Source organism: Epinephelus lanceolatus, chromosome 2 (assembly GCF_041903045.1).
Source record: "Epinephelus lanceolatus isolate andai-2023 chromosome 2, ASM4190304v1, whole genome shotgun sequence".
Lineage (NCBI taxonomy): Eukaryota > Metazoa > Chordata > Actinopteri > Perciformes > Serranidae > Epinephelus > Epinephelus lanceolatus.
Window position 1 is genome coordinate 4,239,936 of NC_135735.1, and position 22,046 is coordinate 4,261,981.

General features: G+C 43.4%; 1 protein-coding gene across 1 annotated transcript in view; it reads right to left on the reverse strand.

Moving 5' to 3' along the window:
- Positions 1–21,951, reverse strand: part of LOC117260373 (uncharacterized) — a 31,186-nt gene extending 9,235 nt beyond the window's left edge. The window contains exons 1-13 of the mRNA XM_078162714.1: positions 21,921–21,951; positions 21,636–21,830; positions 12,211–21,537; positions 6,516–6,652; positions 6,163–6,334; positions 5,791–6,038; positions 5,400–5,583; positions 3,436–3,628; positions 3,132–3,310; positions 2,948–3,017; positions 2,693–2,823; positions 1,125–1,159; positions 847–1,015 (exon numbers count right to left, since the gene is read on the reverse strand). Of these exons, the coding sequence (XP_078018840.1) occupies positions 847–1,015; positions 1,125–1,159; positions 2,693–2,823; positions 2,948–3,017; positions 3,132–3,310; positions 3,436–3,628; positions 5,400–5,583; positions 5,791–6,038; positions 6,163–6,334; positions 6,516–6,652; positions 12,211–21,537; positions 21,636–21,830; positions 21,921–21,951 (11,071 nt within the window). The remainder of the gene's footprint in view (positions 1–846; positions 1,016–1,124; positions 1,160–2,692; positions 2,824–2,947; positions 3,018–3,131; positions 3,311–3,435; positions 3,629–5,399; positions 5,584–5,790; positions 6,039–6,162; positions 6,335–6,515; positions 6,653–12,210; positions 21,538–21,635; positions 21,831–21,920) is intronic.
- Between the last annotated feature and the right edge of the window lie 95 nt (positions 21,952–22,046).

A 22,046-nucleotide genomic window follows, 5' to 3' on the forward strand; every position in this document is an offset into this window, starting at 1 on the left:
AAAACCAAAATATGACTTCAAAATACAGAGATGCCGATTCGTATGGGACTTATAGTATCTGTCTATCTATCTGTGTCTGGTGAAATATGGCAGGTAATTTCCAGGGGAGTTTTTACCTGACAAATTATGGACATGGCAGATTTGCATAGGATTAAGATCACAGACTACCTCCGCAATTATTAAAAATGATTAGAAATTAGGTGTTCCCAGGTAATACTAGTCCAGTGTGAGTGGGGCTTTAGTTAATAATGGAGTCAACAATTTTTGTGAAACTGGTCCAGTATTGAGTGAGACCACTGCAGCCACAGCGGTGAAACAGGCTGCAATGAAATCCCAACGGGCAATTGTGCACCATCAATTGATGTCTATCACAAGTGCCTTTTTTGCCAGATTGTTATTAGAAGTGTCTGACAACATTATGGAAAGGATTGCACGGAGAAATGTAAGTAGCTTATTGTTATCCAAAAGATTTTCGGTGTCATGGTTGAATTTTGAGCAGATTTAAACAGTCCGTGAGATTTCAGAACAAGACTTCTCCTTGAGCGAGACTTGGTGACACACACTAGCAAAGGTAAGAAAAATGTTTTATGTCTCTTTAGGGTCTTTTCCATAATAATGTGTGACAATTATAATAACAAGCTGAGCCTGTCAGTGGTAAAAACAAGCACCTATAGTGGACTGAAATTAATGGTGCACACTTGCCCCTGAGGGATATGTTCAAGACTCTTGTAAAAAAAAAAAAAAAGGGATGGACTACACACTGTGTTAAATATATCATTGCAGTATACCGTACAGAGTGTATTGATTCCAGTACTAGGTCCTGCCACCTTCTCTGTGCTCTCTTACCGCACTTCTCCTTCTTACAGCAGCCATCAGTTTCAATGACCTTGACCTGACCCTCGTGGTCACAGCTGAGAGGCGGCAGTGCTGGACAGGACATAGGACGGCAGATGGACTGCAGTGTGTCCTCATCACATATACACTCGTTACAGCCTTCTGTCCATGTTGAGTTGGCCTGAGGACACAGTGTTTATTACAGAATTATGGCAGGAGGCATAGAATAGTTAGTTCTGACTGGCTTGTCAAAAGGTTACAGAAAAAGACAGCGCAGACAAATCATTTACCTTTTTCCATTTTCCATTTGGCAGCCGACAAATTTCTGTAAGGAGAAAGATATAAAGCATAAAGTCATTTTCATTCATCGGGACTTTGGTCATCCTGTGAACTAAATTGAGTGTTTCTGCTCAGCTTGCACGTTCACATCCTTTAAATCACAATTAAAAATCCTTTTTCTGATTTTTTTTTAAAGCATGTTTTACTATTATTTTTCCACTTTATATCCTAAACATTGGTTTACCATTAAACCTGGATTAACACCCACTTCTAAGGAATTGCGCTGTGTAGTAAACAAGGGTAGCTGTAGTTTGTATGTTACGTACTTTAAGACTGCCAGACTCAGACTCCAGCTACATTGATGGTTTCAGTCTCAGCTTTCCTAAATCACTGCTTGTCTTACTCCACCTGAAGCTGAATATGTTTTGTTTACAGACTAAAAGAGGTGAAGCAGAAACGTGTGTGTGTGTGTTATGTGTGCAGGCCACTACTTATGAGGAAAAAGGTGACAGTTTTGAATGTTTATTTAAAGGAGCTTGAAACAGTGTTCAGAGTGTATCCATGACTCAGAGGTTGTCTGCACACGGCTCTCAATGCAGAGGTGGCAACCCGTGGGTAACCGGCGGGGTGGGCGTTATGCTTGCCCTGATGATGCCATCCCAATGTCAGCGGGAACCACCAGTGGGGTACACACACAGGGACTCACTAGTAACATGCACGTGGCTGGACCGTCTACACCTGGGATACTCAACTTGCTTTGCACAGGAGCCACTTTTGCAAAATGATAGGAGTCCAGGGGCCGGTCGCAGCAGCACGCATATGTATGTAGGAGTGTTTCTAAGATTTGCAGACAGTCTCTACACCTGCCAACCAAATTGCAACGCAGAAGAAAACACACCTCTACAGCTAGCTCACCTAGCACCACTGCACTAGCTAACGTTAAAGCTCAGCTGGGGAAGAAGTGATATATGTTTAGATCTCGCGCTTTCATTAGAAAGAAAATAGTTCCTACATGAAACTGCTCACAAGGTCTGGGGATTATCTTGAGTAACCAGGTCATGATTTCTGGAAAGAGACTTTGCTGTTGAGCTTTTCAAATGTTTTTTTTTTTGTGTGTTTGTTTGTTTTTTTGTTTTTTTTTTTGGCGTTTTGAGCCCCACGAGCCGAGTGCCATCTAGTTCCATTATATTGGAGTGAAGACAGAAGTCTCTATGGCCGGTATCTCCAACACTTGGCAACTCACCAAAACTATCTACACTGATAAGTAGCACTACAGGTAAGAGGAAAAATATGTATTTTGATTTTGGGATGAACTGTCCCTTTAAAGATAGAAACAGATTGTTGTCATTTTAAAAACACAAACATTAATTGTGGATGAGGCGCAGACCTGGGCTTATGGCGTCAAAGCTGCCCTCTGCCCCCTCAATTTCCTCTTCACTACCGGACACTAACTGATCCATAAACTTGTGATTTTGATGATAGAATAACAGATGATTTTGACTGCAGCACATTCTTGAATCCAACATATTTACACCCTCACAAGCAGTCCAATAGAAAAGTCATGCAGCAGTGCTCTTACCACAGGTGGGCACACATTCATTGGAGCTGGAAGAGAGGAGGTAGGTGCCCGGCGGGCAGTAGCAACCCTCCAGTTTCATATTCAGCATGACACTGAACTGATTGACAGTATTGATGAACTTCTGGTTGTACCTGTAGAAACAACACAACACTGTGTGAAGGCAACACTCTGATGTTGTGTGCAAGCCAAAGCATAATTGAACGAAAATGGTTTGACTGTGAGGAGCATCATCAACATGTGGGTGAGCTGCTGTACCAAGAATCACAGGTGTTCTCCACCAGAGGGCCACAGGCCTGATACACTTTGGGACTCGCACAGGTATAATCTATAAAGAGAGAAGAAATATGGGGCTTTTTAGTTGAGGTTATGCTGTGATGTTGCTGGTCAATTAAAAGTAAAAGTAATAGCGATTGGCTTTAACATTATTTTGGATGCATACTGCAGAGTCCTTTGGTGGCACTCCTCCAGTCGACACACACTCCAGCTTCAGCACAGGAGTCAGCATACATTTGTAAGCTGGTGCAGCCGATGTGCTTGATGTGCATGTGGCAAATGTCCGACTCACAGGCCTTGATGAATGGACTGTAGCCAATGAGCTTGTGGCACTCTTCAAAGACACTGAGGAAGCGTGGATTTATGCACATTATGAAGACATGGTGTGTATATTTTAATGTCTGCCCCAAACATGACAAGGTGTTAAGTTTGAACTTCCTTTCAGACATGTTTTCCCCTTTTCCTCCTACCTGCTTTTGATGATATCACAGATGGTTGTATCACAGGGAGTAGGTGTAGGTGATGGTGCTGGTGTTGGTGTTGGTGTTGGGTGAACGACTTCACAGCCACCATCGTGCCACTCGTGTGCCATACCGGGACATGAAGGATCAATTTTGCCACTGGGCAACATGCAGTCGTCTGTCCGGTTGTTGTCACATGTGCCTAGAGAAACCCCCCATCGTCAGTAAAACGATGTCACAACTCAAGACAGTCCTGTACTGCCTTGTTCCTGCTGAGTCACTATGCAGAGGCCACTTTAATGTGAGCTGTTTTCTTTTCAGCAATTAATCATACTGATGGCAGAAAATGTCAGAAAAGAGTAATAGGTTGTGTTTGTTGTAATTACTAGGTACACAGAATATTCAACCTCTTTAGGCATGCATGTCATTTATCAACTGATGTCTAGACTACATTCAGTAAGATTAAGGATGTAACGCTTCCCAAACCAAAACCGAACCTGTGATACAAATGTCCACGGTCTGCGTGTCACAGTTCTTTCTTTTGTGTTGCGGTTTTTCCCCACCTCTATCCATCTATCTCTATCTTGCAGAGTGATGAAATGGAGCTTTCAGAATATTTGCTAATAACCCTAAGATTGCAGTCGCCCCAAGCAAATTCAAATCAGCAATGTGGGAAGATTTTGGTTATCCAGTGGAGTATAGGAATGGCAATTATGTCATCACTAAAACACACACACACACACACACACACAAAGTGTTAAAAGTGTTCCAAAAAACTTCCCCAGCGGCAGGCAAAACTTAAAAAACGCTAGCACATATCCAAAGACATCATTCCAACATTGATATCAGCGGTGCACCAAAGAAACCCAAACAACAGCAGGTAAGTCTTACCAATATCTTGAGACGCATGTTTCAAGCTAACTCGGTCCATGCTTAAGCAATTACATTATTCTTTGCTTTAACTACAGATAGGTCGACCTCTCGTGCAACAGAGAACTTCATCACAATCACGGCAGACTACATTACAGAAAACATAGCTGAGCATCTTACTCAGGAGGTGGCAGCGTTAGCTAACACAGCACAACCTATACTGCTACTGCCTCACTGCTGCCAGCACCTCATTGTCATTTTGTCAAGACTTAAATCCTCGTGGCTTAAGTCTGCATGCTTCTGTGTCATATGTAAAGAATGGTCAGTTACAATCCAACCATCCATCCATTGTCATCCACTTATCTGGGGCCAGGTCATGGGGGCAACAGGCCAAGCAAAGAACCCCAGACGTCCCTCTCCCCAGCAACGCTCTCTGGCTCTCTCAAGGTGTTCCCAGACCAGATGAGATATCTAATCCCTCGATCGTGTTCTGGGTCTGCCCCGGGGCCTTTTACCTGTGGGATGCGCCCAGAACACCTGTAATCAGATGCCTGAACCACCTCAACTGACCCCTTTTGACACAAAGGAGCAGCGGCTCTACTCCGAGCTCCCTCTGGATGTCCGAGCTCCTCACCCTATCTCTAAGGCTGAGCCCAGACACCCCACGGAGGAAACTTGTTTCGGACGCTTGTATCTGCGACCTCATTCTTTCGGTCACTACCCAGAGCTCATGACCATAGGTGAGGGTTGGGACGTAGATGGACCAGTAAATCAAAAGTTTTGCCTAACAGCGCAGCTCCCTCTTCACCACGACAGTCCGGCACAGTGCCCACATCACTGCAGACGCCACACCAAACCGCCGATCCATCTCATTCATTCTACCCTCACTCGTGAACAAGACCCTGAGAAACTTGAACCAGTTACAGTGTATGATTTAATTTGTCATTAATGCTTATGGAACAAGTAATTCTACCTTGGTGTGTTTGTGTACTTAAAGTTGATTTAATAAAACCCACATTTTATGAATCGTGGCTTAAAACGTTAAAACCTTAAATCGTTACACCCCTGAGTAAGATGCTATTCATTTCTAATGCAGGACTTACCACACTGTCCCCAGGTGTTGCCGCTGAATTTGCTGTAGGGCAAGGAGATGCTGAATATGAGGCCTGAGAAGGTGATCCTGGCTCCGATTTTAGGGATGACGAGCACTGTGTCAATACCGGTGGTGGCTATACGGAAGTCAGCATTCTGGTATGCAGGACTTACACGCTTGTCATTCACAGTAATCTAAAACAAAAAGGATGTACATGTTATAAATAACCCTTAACAAACTTTGTAAGTTTTCATTGCACCTACAGTCAGCCCTTCTTTGGACAGTTTTACAAATTGGGATCTTGTCAGGTATGCATTTGCACTGAGGGAAAAAAGGGGAGTCGATGCTCAGATAAGAGTTTGAATTAAAAATGGAGAAAGTTAACAGTGCCATTTAATTACCTCATTTATGAAAGTGCTATTGATATGCCTCTGTGTGATAAAGATCCTGAAGTTTTGGTAAAAGACAGTGATGGCCTTAGGACAGGACAAGCCGTCAGCTGCACCACAGTATTGGTTATAGATGGAAACACTGAAGTTGTATTTGGGGTCGATCTCTTTCACCAGCCAGTAGGAACAGTTGCCTTGAAAACCATAGTAGGTTCCATCGAAGGTGACATAATGAGGGTCTCCCCAGCCGTAGCAGATACCTTAAGATACATATATTGCATTTTTAAAATGACTTTTTAAGTCATCTGGTATCAAAGCAAAATATAAAGGTAAAATGCATTTGCATGTTCAACCCTGCAAAATTTTACAGTGGGTCATACTTACATTGGCATTCATAGTGGTAGCAGCATCCATCATCATCGTACACTTTTACAGGAGCGAAGTTATTTGCACACACTACAGGCTTTGGAGTTGGACAAACGAGCGGTGTATGGGTCACATTGCCATTAACACATGTTCCTACACGACAGTCTTTCTCTTTCCAGCTTTCACCATCCTGTGAAGGCAATCATGGATTGGAATTTAAGAAAAAAGAAAAAGTGGTCACTGTCAAAGAATAACATATCAATTAGTCATCCAAAACCCATATTTCAAATGTATTGATAAATTTTAGGGATTGAGCAGTGCTGCTTAACAAAGTTAAAAGTGTGTGTGTATAATGGAAATTAAAGAGGCACCTGTCGTGGAGGTGTTAGATAAGAACACCCTATCCCTACAGGACATTTGTGGTGTCTAGGTTCAACGACGCAGTTGTGATTGCAGTATCCTGTGTAACAGTAGCCATCTTCGTCTGTCTCATTGTAGACGAAAGAGCCTGAAAATGATGCACAGGAAGATTGATGAAAAAGAGTGTCACATATCACATATGTGATATTATATCACACAGATACATGCACGATATATACACCGATGAGCCAAAACATTCAAACCACTGACAGGTGAAGTGAATAACTTTGATTATTGTGTTCCAATGCATTGTTCTCCTGAGAAACCTTTGGTTCTGGCATTCACGTGGATGACATGTTCCACCCACTCAAACACCGTTACATACCAAGTACCCCCCCTCATGGCAACAGTACTCCCCAATGGCAAAAATGATTAAAGGAAAACTACAGTTGATTACAACCTTGGTTTCATTACCATAAAAAACTGGTGGACACAACCTCTTAACACCGAATTGCGTGGTGGTGGGCACAACATGTATTTAAAAAAAACAACAAAAAAAAAACGCTATTACCAAGGGTTGCAGTTTCGTTGTGAAACAGTAGCAGTTTGGTTAGGGTTAGAAAAGAAAAAAAAACTTGGTTAGCTTTAGAGAACAAAAAATACTTTGTTAAGTTGAGGAAGAGGTCAGTTAAAATAACTATGTACGGGTTGTAAGTGACGTAAACTAACTTACTTTGCATCGTCATGGGAAGTACCTATGTGAAGTACTTTGTGTAGTTACATAAAGTGACATAACAACACTGACATTTGGTTTCACACAGGACATGAACAGCAGTCACCTGATTAAAAGTCTGTGTTTGTTTGACCCATCCACAACCCTTCCCAGCCACCCTATGTGAACCTTCTTATTCTTGATACTTAATTTGTGTGTAGACCAAAACAAAAGATCGTAATTCACTTTGCTTCAGCATTGTTTTCGTGTTGGCAGCATATTATTTCAACACATTTTGTGTTCACCACTACATAATGCATTGTTGAGACTTTGTGTACAAGGAAGGCAATTTGTAAACTGTGAAGGTTGTTAACTATGGTCAAAATGTTTGCCCATTAACCTTCCTTTACTCCTCTGATTGTTTGATGGCTAAAGTTTCCTGCCCTGAATTGTTGTTCCAATGTCAACAGACTTTGTCAGAGCAACGAAAATAGAACCTTAAACTTAGGTTTTCGATGAGATTAATTGTTCAATAGAAATATCTGTCTAGTTAAGAATGGTTTGGAGTACGCTAGACTTAATGTATAAGTTGTGTTCTGAAATTCGCAGTGGTTTCTAAACGTAGATTCAGTAAGATTGTTATTCACGTCGGTGGCAATGACACCCGGTTACGCCAATCGGAGGTCACTAAAATTAATATTGCCTCGCTGTGTGAATATGCAAAAACGATGCCGGACTCCGTAGTTTTCTCTGGACCCCTCCCAAATCTGACCAGTGATGACATGTTTAGCCGCATGTCATCATTTAATCGCTGGCTGTCCAGGTGGTGTCCAGCAAACGATGTGGGTTTCGTTAATAATTGGCAAACTTTCTGGGGAAAACCTGGTCTTATTAGGAGAGACGGCATTCACCCCACTTTGGATGGAGCTGCTCTCATTTCTAGGAACCTGGCAAATTTTATTAGTAATTTAAATCCCTGACAACCCAGAGTTGAGACCAGGACTCGGAGACGCAGTCCTATACGCCTCTCTGAGCTTCTAGTTCAGTTACCCAGCCATAGTTTTCATAGTTTTATATAAACGGTGTCTGTCCCCCGACCACCTAAATTATTTAAATCTAAAATTAAACAAAGAGGAGTTGTGCATAACAACCTCATGAAAATTAAAACCTCTTCTGTGACAGAAAGACAAAACAGGAGAATTAAATGCGGACTGTTAAATATCAGGTCTCTATCGTCTAAAGCAGTGTTAGTAAATGAATTAATATCAGATAATCATATTGATTTACTCAGTCTCACTGAAACCTGGCTGTGTCAAGATGAATATGTTAGTCTAAATGAGTCCACTCCTCCCAGTCATAATAATACCCACATTCCTTGAGGCAGCGGCCGAGGAGGGGGAGTTGCAGCCATTTTTAACTCTAGTCTGTTAATCAGCCCTAAACCTAAACTAGATTATAATTCATTTGAAAGCCTCGTTCTTAGTCTTTTATACCCGACCTGGAAAACCTCGCAGCCACTTTTATTTGTTATAGTGTACCGTGCTCCTGGCCCGTATTCTGAATTTGTATCTGAATTCTCAGAGTTTTTATCCAGTTTAGTTCTTAAATCAGATAAAGTTATTATTGTAGGCGATTTTAACATTCATGTCGACGTTGATAATGACTCCCTGGCTACCGCGTTTATCTCATTATTAGACTCCATGGGCTTCAGTCAGGGTGTACATGAACCCACTCATTGTTTTAACCATACCCTCAATCTAGTTCTGACGTATGGAATTGAAATTGATAACCTAACAGTCTTTCCACAGAATCCCTTGCTATCGGATCATTATCTGATTACTTTTGATTTCTTTCTACTCGATTACACGCCAATCAGCAACAGTTACTATACTAGATGTTTATCAGATAGTGCTGTCGCAAAATTTAAGGAAAAGATTACTCCGTCGTTAAATTCAATACCAAGTCCCTCTGTAACAGAGGTTTCCTGTACCGACTTTGATCATTTTGTCGATAGCACCGTAGGCTCGCTGCGAACAACACTCGACTCTGTAGCTCCTCTTAAAAAGAAGTTAAAAAAGCAAAGAAAGTTCGCTCCTTGGTATAACTCTCAAACCCGTAAGTTAAAACAAATATCGCGAAAATTTGAAAGGAATTGACGATTAACCAAACTGGAAGAATCTTGTTTAATCTGGACAGACAGTCTCAAAACTTATAAGAGGGGCCTCCACAATGCCAGAACAAACTATTACTCAGCATTAATAGAAGACAATAAGAACAACCCCAGGTTTCTTTTCAGCACTGTAGCCAGGCTGACTGAGAGTCAAAGCTCTATTGAGCCTTGTATTCCTTTAGCCCTTAGCAGTAATGATTTTATGAGCTTTTTTGATGACAAAATTCTAACTATCAGAGGCAAAATTCATGACCTCCTGTCCTCAGATAGTACCTATCTAACCTCAAGCACAGCTGTAAAACTTAATATATATTTAGATTGCTTCTCCCCAATTTCTCTTCAAGAATTGACCGCAGTGATTTCTTCATCTAAATCATCAACGTGTCTCTTAGACCCCATCCCAACTAGGCTACTTAAGGAGGTCTTACCTTTAGTTAACACTCATATATTAGATATGATCAATCTATCCTTATTAACAGGCTATGTACCACAGTCTTTTAAGGTAGCTGTAATTAAACCTCTCCTAAAAAAGCCCACCCTGGATCCAGAGGTGTTAGCCAACTATAGACCAATATCTAATCTTCCCTTTATGTCAAAGATCCTTGAGAAAGTAGTCGCAGACCAGCTGTGTGATTTTCTCCATGATAGTAATTTATTTGAGGAATTTCAGTCAGGATTTAGAGTGCATCATAGCACTGAGACAGCACTAGTTAAAATTACAAATGACCTTCTGATTGCTTCAGACAAAGGACTTGTCTCTGTACTTGTTTTATTAGATCTTAGTGCAGCGTTTGACACAATTGACCATCAAATTCTACTGCAGAGACTGGATCACTCAATTGGCCTAAAAGGTTCTGCACTAAACTGGTTTAAATCTTATTTATCTGATTGTTTTCAGTTTGTTGACGTTCATAATGAATCATCCTTACGTACCAAAGTTTGTTTTGGAGTTCCGCAAGGTTCTGTGCTCGGACCGATCCTATTTACTCTATATATGCTTCCTTTAGGTAACATCATTAGAAATCACTCTATAAATTTCCATTGTTGTGCAGATGATACTCAGTTGTATTTATCGATGAAGCCAGAAGGAAGTAATCAATTAACTAAACTCCATAACTGCCTTAAAGACATAAAAACTTGGATGAGCACCAATTTCCTGATGTTAAATTCAGACAAAACTGAAGTTATTGTTCTTGGCCCCAAACAACTCAGAGACTCTTTATCTGATGACATAGTTTCTCTAGATGGCATTGCTCTGGCCTCTAGCACTACCGTAAGAAACCTCGGAGTAATATTTGATCAAGATTTGTCTTTTAATTCTCATTTAAAAAAAACCTCACGGACTGCATTTTTTCATCTGCGTAATATTGCGAAAATTAGGCCTATCCTGACCCGAAAAGATGCAGAAAAATTGGTCCACGCTTTTGTTACCTCTAGGCTGGATTACTGTAACTCTCTATTATCAGGTAGCTCTAGTAAGTCCTTAAAAACTCTCCAGCTAATTCAGAATGCAGCAGCACGTGTACTAACAGGAACTAAGAAACGAGATCATATTTCTCCAGTTTTAGCTTCGCTGCACTGGCTCCCTGTAAAATCCAGAATTGAATTTAAAATCCTACTGTTAACTTATAAAGCTCTAAATGGTCAAGCTCCGTCATATCTTAGAGAGCTCATAGTGCCATATTATCCCACCAGAACACTGCGCTCTGAGAACGCAGGGTTACTCGTGGTCCCTAAAGTCTCCAAAAGTAGATCAGGAGCCAGAGCCTTCAGCTATCAGGCTCCTCTCCTGTGGAATCATCTTCCTGTTACGGGCCGGGAGGCAGATACCGTCTCCACATTTAAGACTAGACTTAAGACTTTCCTCTTTGATAAAGCTTATAGTTAGGGCTGGCTCAGGCTTGTCCTGTACCAGCCCCTAGTTAGGCTGACTTAGGCCTAGTCTGCCGGAGGACCCCCCTATAATATACCGGGCACCTTCTCTCTCTCTCTCTCTCTCTCTGTGTCATACAGATTACTGTTAATTTATTATGCTGATCTGTTCTGTACGACATCTATTGCACGTCTGTCCGTCCTGGAAGAGGGATCCCTCCTCAGTTGCTCTTCCTGAGGTTTCTACCGTTTTTTTTCCCCGTTAAAGGTTTTTTTTGGGGGGAGTTTTTCCTTATCCGCTGCGAGGGTCATAAGGACAGAGGGATGTCGTATGCTGTAAAGCCCTGTGAGGCAAATTGTGATTTGTGATATTGGGTTTTATAAATAAAATTGATTGATTGATTGATTGATCGATTGAAATAAATGTGATCCCGGACTACCCTAACTCCCTGCTGGATCAGCCAACTTTCTGTTGCTGCCATTACATAGGTTAGATACGGCGCTGAAGGATCGTCTCTGGAGCTGCTCTCCTCCTGGCAAACAGTCTGCCCCGTTAGTTAGACCTACCACAGCAGCAGCAGCAGCAGCAGCTGTTAAGTGGTCCCGAAATACTCACACTGACCCTTAATTTGGCAGTCTCCTAGCACTGGGGAGTTGGAGGGACTGGGGGGTGCGCTAGCCTGCTAAATCTTGTCTCATAATTAAACAGAGAAGAAAAGAAAATGGAGGCAAGGTGGGGCATGCAGCTCAACAACCAAACAGATTTTACCCATTTTAAATAATTTAAATAAATAAATAAATAAATAGCAAAGTCATGTTCAGCTGCACCCGCCTTCCAATGCCCCCCACCCCTGGCCGGAGCTTTGAATATTCTCTGTTGATTACTACGAAAGCTCTGGAGCCCAAAAAATTGTATTCAGGGTAGCCCCAGTCTTTACTAATCAGAACTTACCAGGAGGGAAGACTATACCATTATGAATACAATGGCAAAGTCTCCCAGTAGATGGTTGGCTGGTTCCTCCTGTCACTACTGGTTCTTCAGTTGTGGTAGAAGTTGTCGTGATTGTAATAGTAGTTGTAGGTGGTCGAGTTGTAGTTGTTGTTTCAGTTGTGGTAGATGGTGTGGTCGTTGTAGTTGTTGAAGTAGTTGGACTTGGAGCTGTAGTGGAAGGAGTTGGTGGACACCCACAGCATTTGAATTTAATCTCATAATCCAAACACTGTCGCTGAAGGCCTTGGTCTTTGTTGATGCAGATAAAACCAACATCTTTTTTGCAAGTCACAGATTGACCCAACTGTGAAATGGAAACATTTGGTTGAGAAACAGCTCTACACTTGACTTCTTCAGGAGCCGGGCATCCATGACCAGAGGAACTTATGCTGTGGATGGTTTTATCATATCCACCATCAGGGCCAGGTGTGGGCTTGCCAAGATTGATCCAATCAGTCCAGCCACATGTCATATCATGTCCTCCAGGGCAAGGTGTAGTTGTAGGTGGCCGAGTTGTAGTTGTGGTAGAAGGCGTAGTTGTAGTAGTTGTGGGAGGTTGAGTTGTTGTTTCAGTTGTGGTAGAAGGTGTGGTGGTTGTAGTAGTTGTTGAGGTTGTTGGAGTTGGTGTGGTGCTTGTAGTTGTTTCAGTTGTGGTAGATGGTGTGGTCGTTGTAGTTGTTGTAGTTGGAACTGTAGTGGAAGGAGTTCGCGTTGGACACGCACAGCATTTAAATTTAATCTCATACTCAAAACACTGTTGGTTCTGCCCTTGTTGTTTGTTGATGCATTTGAGACCAACATCTTTGTTGCAAGTCACATTTTGACCCAACTGTGACATGGGTAATTTTTCGTACATAACAGCTCTACACTGGACTTCATCAGGAGCCGGGCATCCATGACCAGAGGAACTTATGCTGTGGATGGTTTTATCATATCCACCATCAGGGCCAGGTGTGGGCTTGCCAAGATTGATCCAATCAGTCCAGCCACATGTCATATCATGTCCTCCAGGGCAAGGTGTAGTTGTAGGTGGCCGAGTTGTAGTTGTGGTAGAAGGCGTAGTTGTAGTAGTTGTGGGAGGTTGAGTTGTTGTTTCAGTTGTGGTAGAAGGTGTGGTGGTTGTAGTAGTTGTTGAGGTTGTTGGAGTTGGTGTGGTGCTTGTAGTTGTTTCAGTTGTGGTAGATGGTGTGGTCGTTGTAGTTGTTGTAGTTGGAACTGTAGTGGAAGGAGTTCGCGTTGCACACGCACAGCATTTAAATTTAATCTCATACTCAAAACACTGTTGGTTCTGCCCTTGTTGTTTGTTGATGCATTTGAGACCAACATCTTTGTTGCAAGTCACATTTTGACCCAACTGTGACATGGGTAATTTTTCGTACATAACAGCTCTACACTGGACTTCATCAGGAGCCGGGCATCCATGACCAGAGGAACTTATGCTGTGGATGGATTTATCATATCCACCATCAGGGCCAGGTGTGGGCTCGCCAACATTGATCCAGTCTGTCCAGCCACATGTCATATCATGTCCTCCAGGGCAAGGTGTAGTTGTAGGTGGCCGAGGTGTAGTTGTGGTAGAGGGCGTAGTCGTTGTAGTAGTTGTGGGAGTTTGAGTTGTTGTTTCAGTTGTAGTAGAAGGTGTGGTGGTTGTAGTAGTTGTTGAGGTTGTTGGAGTTGGTGTGGTGGTTGTAGTAGTTGTTGTTTCAGTTGTGGTAGATGGTGTGGTCGTTGTAGTTGTTGAAGTTGTTGGAGGTGGAACTGTAGTGGAAGGAGTTGGTGGACACCCACAGCATTTGAATTTAATCTCATACTCAAGACACTGTTTGTCCGGCCCTTGTTGTTTGTTGATGCATTTGAGACCAACATCTTTGTTGCAAGTCACATTTTGACCCAACTGTGACATGGGTAATTTTTCGTACATAACAGCTCTACACTGGACTTCTTCAGGAGCCAAGCATCCATGACCAGAGGAACTTATGCTCTGGATGGATTTATCATATCCGCCATCAGGGCCAGGTGTGGGCTCGCCAACATTGATCCAATCAGTCCAGCCACATGTCATATCATGTCCTCCAGGGCAAGGTGTAGTTGTAGGTGGCCGAATTGTAGTTGTGGTAGAGGGTGTAGTTGTTGTAGTAGTTGTGGGAGTTTGAGTTGTTGTTTCAGTTGTAGTAGAAGGTGTGGTGGTTGTAGTAGTTGTTGAGGTTGTTGGAGTTGGTGTGGTGGTTGTAGTAGTTGTTGTTTCAGTTGTGGTAGATGGTGTGGTCGTTGTAGTTGTTGGAGGTGGAACTGTAGTGGAAGGAGTTGGTGGACACCCACAGCATTTGAATTTAATCTCATACTCAAGACACTGTTTGTCCAGCCCTTGTTGTTTGTTGATGCATTTGAGACCAACATCTTTGTTGCAAGTCACATTTTGACCCAACTGTGACATGGGTAATTTTTCGTACATAACAGCTCTACACTGGACTTCATCAGGAGCCAAGCATCCATGACCAGAGGAACTTATGCTCTGGATGGATTTATCATATCCACCATCAGGGCCAGGTGTGGGCTCGCCAACATTGATCCAATCAGTCCAGCCACATGTCATATCATGTCCTCCAGGGCAAGGTGTAGTTGTAGGTGGCCGAATTGTAGTTGTGGTAGAAGGCGTAGTCGTTGTAGTTGTGGGAGGTTGAGTTGTTGTTTCAGTTGTGGTAGAAGGTGTGGTGGTTGTAGTAGTTGTTGAGGTTGTTGGAGTTGGTGTGGTGCTTGTAGTTGTTTCAGTTGTGGTAGATGGTGTGGTCGTTTTAGTTGTTGTAGTTGTTGGAGTTGGAACTGTAGTGGAAGGAGTTGGTGGACACGCACAGCATTTAAATTTAATCTCATACTCAAGACACTGTTTGTCCGGTCCTTGTTGTTTGTTGATGCATTTGAGACCAACATCTTTGTTGCAAGTCACATTTTGACCCAACTGTGACATGGGTAATTTTTCGTACATAACAGCTCTACACTGGACTTCGTCAGGAGCCAAGCATCCATGACCAGAGGAACTTATGCTGTGGATGGTTTTATCATATCCACCATCAGGGCCATGTGTGGGCTTGCCAAGATTGATCCAATCAGTCCAGCCACATGTCATATCATGTCCTCCAGGGCAAGGTGTAGTTGTAGGTGGCCGAGTTGTAGTTGTGGTAGAAGGCGTAGTCGTTGTAGTTGTGGGAGGTTGAGTTGTTGTTGAGGTTGTGGTAGAAGGTGTGGTGGTTGTAGTAGTTGTTGAGGTTGTTGGAGTTGGTGTGGTGCTTGTAGTTGTTTCAGTTGTGGTAGATGGTGTGGTCGTTTTAGTTGTTGTAGTTGTTGGAGTTGGAACTGTAGTGGAAGGAGTTGGTGGACACGCACAGCATTTAAATTTAATCTCATACTCAAGACACTGTTTGTCCGGTCCTTGTTGTTTGTTGATGCATTTGAGACCAACATCTTTGTTGCAAGTCACATTTTGACCCAACTGTGACATGGGTAATTTTTCGTACATAACAGCTCTACACTGGACTTCGTCAGGAGCCAAGCATCCATGACCAGAGGAACTTATGCTGTGGATGGTTTTATCATATCCACCATCAGGGCCAGGTGTGGGCTCGCCAACATTGATCCAATCAGTCCAGCCACATGTCATATCATGTCCTCCAGGGCAAGGTGTAGTTGTAGGTGGCCGAGTTGTAGTTGTGGTAGAAGGCGTAGTCGTTGTAGTTGTGGGAGGTTGAGTTGTTGTTGAGGTAGCAGTAGAAGGTGTGGTGGTTGTAGTAGTTGGAGGTGGAACTGTAGTGGAAGGAGTTGGTGGACACACACAGCATTTAAATTTAATCTCATACTCAAGACACTGTTGGTTCTGCCCTTGTTGTTTGTTGATGCATTTGAGACCAACATCTTTGTTGCAAGTCACATTTTGACCCAACTGTGACATGGGTAATTTTTCGTACATAACAGCTCTACACTGGACTTCATCAGGAGCCAAGCATCCATGACCAGAGGAACTTATGCTCTGGATAGATTTATCATATCCACCATCAGGGCCAGGTGTGGGCTCGCCAACATTGATCCAATCAGTCCAGCCACATGTCATATCATGTCCTCCAGGGCAAGGTGTAGTTGTAGGTGGCCGAATTGTAGTTGTGGTAGAAGGCGTAGTCGTTGTAGTTGTGGGAGGTTGAGTTGTTGTTTCAGTTGTGGTAGAAGGTGTGGTGGTTGTAGTAGTTGTTGAGGTTGTTGGAGTTGGTGTGGTGCTTGTAGTTGTTTCAGTTGTGGTAGATGGTGTGGTCGTTTTAGTTGTTGTAGTTGTTGGAGTTGGAACTGTAGTGGAAGGAGTTGGTGGACACGCACAGCATTTAAATTTAATCTCATACTCAAGACACTGTTTGTCCGGTCCTTGTTGTTTGTTGATGCATTTGAGACCAACATCTTTGTTGCAAGTCACATTTTGACCCAACTGTGACATGGGTAATTTTTCGTACATAACAGCTCTACACTGGACTTCGTCAGGAGCCAAGCATCCATGACCAGAGGAACTTATGCTGTGGATGGTTTTATCATATCCACCATCAGGGCCAGGTGTGGGCTTGCCAAGATTGATCCAATCAGTCCAGCCACATGTCATATCATGTCCTCCAGGGCAAGGTGTAGTTGTAGGTGGCCGAGTTGTAGTTGTGGTAGAAGGCGTAGTCGTTGTAGTTGTGGGAGGTTGAGTTGTTGTTGAGGTTGTGGTAGAAGGTGTGGTGGTTGTAGTAGTTGTTGAGGTTGTTGGAGTTGGTGTGGTGCTTGTAGTTGTTTCAGTTGTGGTAGATGGTGTGGTCGTTTTAGTTGTTGTAGTTGTTGGAGTTGGAACTGTAGTGGAAGGAGTTGGTGGACACGCACAGCATTTAAATTTAATCTCATACTCAAGACACTGTTTGTCCGGTCCTTGTTGTTTGTTGATGCATTTGAGACCAACATCTTTGTTGCAAGTCACATTTTGACCCAACTGTGACATGGGTAATTTTTCGTACATAACAGCTCTACACTGGACTTCGTCAGGAGCCAAGCATCCATGACCAGAGGAACTTATGCTGTGGATGGTTTTATCATATCCACCATCAGGGCCAGGTGTGGGCTTGCCAACATTGATCCAATCAGTCCAGCCACATGTCATATCATGTCCTCCAGGGCAAGGTGTAGTTGTAGGTGGCCGAGTTGTAGTTGTGGTAGAAGGCGTAGTCGTTGTAGTTGTGGGAGGTTGAGTTGTTGTTGAGGTAGCAGTAGAAGGTGTGGTGGTTGTAGTAGTTGGAGGTGGAACTGTAGTGGAAGGAGTTGGTGGACACACACAGCATTTAAATTTAATCTCATACTCAAGACACTGTTGGTTCTGCCCTTGTTGTTTGTTGATGCATTTGAGACCAACATCTTTGTTGCAAGTCACATTTTGACCCAACTGTGACATGGGTAATTTTTCGTACATAACAGCTCTACACTGGACTTCTTCAGGAGCCGGGCATCCATGACCAGAGGAACTTATGCTGTGGATGGTTTTATCATATCCACCATCAGGGCCATGTGTGGGCTTGCCAACATTGATCCAGTCTGTCCAGCCACATGTCATATCATGTCCTCCAGGGCAAGGTGTAGTTGTAGGTGGCCGAGTTGTAGTTGTGGTAGAAGGCGTAGTTGTAGTAGTTGTGGGAGTTTGAGTTGTTGTTTCAGTTGTGGTAGAAGGTGTGGTGGTGGTTGTAGTAGTTGGACTTGGAGCTGTAGTGGAAGGAGTTGGACACCCACAGCATTTAAATTTAACCTCATAATCCAAACACTGTCGCTGAAGGCCTTGGTCTTTGTTGATGCATTTGAGACCAACATCTTTTTTGCAAATAACAGATTGTCCCACCATTGACAGGGAAACATTTGGTTGAGAAACAGCTCTACACTTGATTTCTTCAGGAGCTGAGCACACATGATAACCAGCAGAGATTATCTTCTGGATGGATTCATCATCTCCTCCATCAGGGCCAGGTGTGGGCTTGCCAAGATTGATCCAATCTGTCCAGCCACATGTCATATCATGTCCTCCAGGGCAAGGTGTAGTTGTAGGTGGCCGAGTTGTAGTTGTGGTAGAAGGCGTAGTTGTAGTAGTTGTGGGAGTTTGAGTTGTTGTTTCAGTTGTGGTAGAAGGTGTGGTGGTTGTAGTAGTTGGACTTGGAGCTGTAGTGGAAGGAGTTGGACACCCACAGCATTTAAATTTAACCTCATAATCCAAACACTGTCGCTGAAGGCCTTGGTCTTTGTTGATGCATTTGAGACCAACATCTTTTTTGCAAATAACAGATTGTCCCACCATTGACAGGGAAACATTTGGTTGAGAAACAGCTCTACACTTGATTTCTTCAGGAGCTGAGCACACATGATAACCAGCAGAGATTATCTTCTGGATGGATTCATCATCTCCTCCATCAGGGCCAGGTGTGGGCTTGCCAAGATTGATCCAATCTGTCCAGCCACATGTCATATCATGTCCTCCAGGGCAAGGTGTAGTTGTAGGTGGCCGAGTTGTAGTTGTGGTAGAAGGCGTAGTTGTAGTAGTTGTGGGAGTTTGAGTTGTTGTTTCAGTTGTGGTAGAAGGTGTGGTGGTTGTAGTAGTTGGACTTGGAGCTGTAGTGGAAGGAGTTGGACACCCACAGCATTTAAATTTAACCTCATAATCCAAACACTGTCGCTGAAGGCCTTGGTCTTTGTTGATGCATTTGAGACCAACATCTTTTTTGCAAACAACAGATTGTCCCACCATTGACAGGGAAACATTTGGTTGAGAAACAGCTCTACACTTGATTTCTTCAGGAGCTGAGCACACATGATAACCAGCAGAGATTATCTTCTGGATGGATTCATCATCTCCTCCATCAGGGCCAGGTGTGGGCTTGCCAAGATTGATCCAGTCTGTCCAGCCACATGTCATATCATGTCCTCCAGGGCAAGGTGTAGTTGTAGGTGGCCGAGTTGTAGTTGTGGTAGAAGGCGTAGTTGTAGTAGTTGTGGGAGTTTGAGTTGTTGTTTCAGTTGTGGTAGAAGGTGTGGTGGTTGTAGTAGTTGGACTTGGAGCTGTAGTGGAAGGAGTTGGACACCCACAGCATTTAAATTTAACCTCATAATCCAAACACTGTCGCTGAAGGCCTTGGTCTTTGTTGATGCATTTGAGACCAACATCTTTTTTGCAAATAACAGATTGTCCCACCATTGACAGGGAAACATTTGGTTGAGAAACAGCTCTACACTTGATTTCTTCAGGAGCTGAGCACACATGATAACCAGCAGAGATTATCTTCTGGATGGATTCATCATCTCCTCCATCAGGGCCAGGTGTGGGCTTGCCAAGATTGATCCAATCTGTCCAGCCACATGTCATATCATGTCCTCCAGGGCAAAGTGTAGTCATGGGTGGCTGAGTTGTGGTTGTTTCAGTCGTGGTAGAAGGTGTGGTGGTTGTAGTAGTGGTTGGTGGTGGAGTTGTAGTTGTTTCAGTTGTGGTAGAAGGTGTGGTGGTTGTGGTAGTCGTTGGTGGCGTAGTTGTAGTTGTTTCAGTTGTGGTAGAAGGTGTGGTGGTTGTGGTAGTCGTTGGTGGCGTAGTTGTAGTTGTTTCAGTTGTGGTAGAAGGTGTGGTGGTTGTGGTAGTCGTTGGTGGCGTAGTTGTAGTTGTTTCAGTTGTGGTAGAAGGTGTGGTGGTTGTGGTAGTCGTTGGTGGCGTAGTTGTGGTTGTTTCAGTCGTGGTAGAAGGTGTGGTGGTTGTAGTAGTCGTTGGTGGCGTAGTTGTGGTTGTTTCAGTCGTGGTAGAAGGTGTGGTAGTTGTAGTAGTCGTTGGTGGTGGAGTTGTAGTTGTTTCAGTTGTGGTAGAAGGTGTGGTGGTTGTGGTAGTCGTTGGTGGCATAGTTGTGGTTGTTTCAGTCGTGGTAGAAGGTGTGGTGGTTGTAGTAGTCGTTGGTGGCATAGTTGTGGTTGTTTCAGTCGTGGTAGAAGGTGTGGTGGTTGTAGTAGTCGTTGGTGGTGGAGTTGTAGTTGTTTCAGTTGTGGTAGAAGGTGTAGTGGTTGTGGTAGTCGTTGGTGGCGTAGTTGTGGTTGTTTCAGTCGTGGTAGAAGGTGTGGTGGTTGTACTAGTCGTTGGTGGTGGAGTTGTAGTTGTTTCAGTTGTGGTAGAAGGTGTAGTGGTTGTGGTAGTCGTTGGTGGCGTAGTTGTGGTTGTTTCAGTCGTAGTAGAAGGTGTGGTGGTTGTGGTAGTTGTGGGTGGAGGAGTTGTAGTTGTTTCAGTTGTGGTAGAAGGTGTAGTGGTTGTGGTAGTCTTTGGTGGCGTAGTTGTCATTTCAGTTGTGGTGGTTGTGGTAGTTGTTGGTGACGTAGTTGTCGTTTCAGTTGTGGTAGAAGGCGTAGTGGTTGTGGTAGTCATGGGTGGTGGAGTAGTAGTTGTTTCAGTTGTGGTAGAAGGTGTAGTGGTTGTGGTAGTCTTTGGTGTCATAGTTGTCGTTTCAGTTGTGGTAGATGGTGTGGTGGTTGTAGTAGAAGGTAGTGTAGTAGGTTTTGATGTTGTGCTACATGGCACTGTCTTGCAACACTTTACCCGTATTTCATAATTTAGACATATGGGGGGATACTGTAAGCTGTTCCTACAGAGGAATCCTACTTTGTTGTTACATGTCACTTTTTGGTCCAAGGTTTTTAGGGGAACCCCAGGATAGTGCACACCCTGGCATTCCACTTCCACTGGATTCTCACAGATTTTATATCCTTTCTGGATGATATGTGCGATGGTTTCATTGTCACCGCCTTCAGGACCATACTCAGGGTAGTCAGAACTAATCCACTTTGACCAGTTGCATGATTTTTCCTGACAATGTGGTTCGGTAACATGTTTGGTTGTTGTAGGCGTTGGGGGTTTGGTGGTTGAACTTGGAGGTAACGTAGAAGGAGGTTTTGTTTGACATGCACCATCGTCACAACACATAACTCTGATTTTATAGTTGAAGCACAAGGCCAGTGGTCCTGATTGGTTCTGATTTCTGCATGTCAGCCCACTAGCCAGACTACATTCCACTACTTGTCCAACATCATTAATGGGCATTTTCGGGTATTTCTCAGCTCTGCATTCAATCTGGACTGGCTTGTTACATATCTTGTACCCTGCCTCTCTAATTTTTTTAAAGGTTTCACTGTCTCCTCCTTGAGGTCCCAGTGTGGGGAAGCTGGTATCATACCATTGCGACCATTGACAAGGATTACATGTGACTGGGCGTGTGGGTGGCTCTGTGGACAAACATGATAAAGATGTTAGTCATGTGGTAAATGTCACATTATACAACTAAATATGTCTTCAATTTCCAAAATGAATATCCTGCACATACTTGGTGTGGTTGTTGTAAAAACAAAGGTGGTTGGAGGGCTGGTAGGTGTCGTGGGTACTGGGCATGGGTATGACCTCTTGTCAATGGTACCATTCTTCCCGCACACCGCAATGATGCAGTTACCGTGTCCATCTGTTGTGTTATAGATGGTGCTGCCAGTGGGATATCTGTTTCCATGATATGTGCAAGTACAGGCTGTAATGAGAGGACAAAGTATAGTTAACGTATTAACCTAACAGAAGTATGTATTTTTACAACCCACAATTTCTCAGAATTTTGGCATACCTTGGGCATCGTAATGGCACTGGATGTTCATTGAACCGCAAATACTTCAAGACAGAAAACATGAAATATAGTGTCACTGTAAGAGTTGAAATGGTCACACAGTTACAGTATAGAACCTTGATTGGC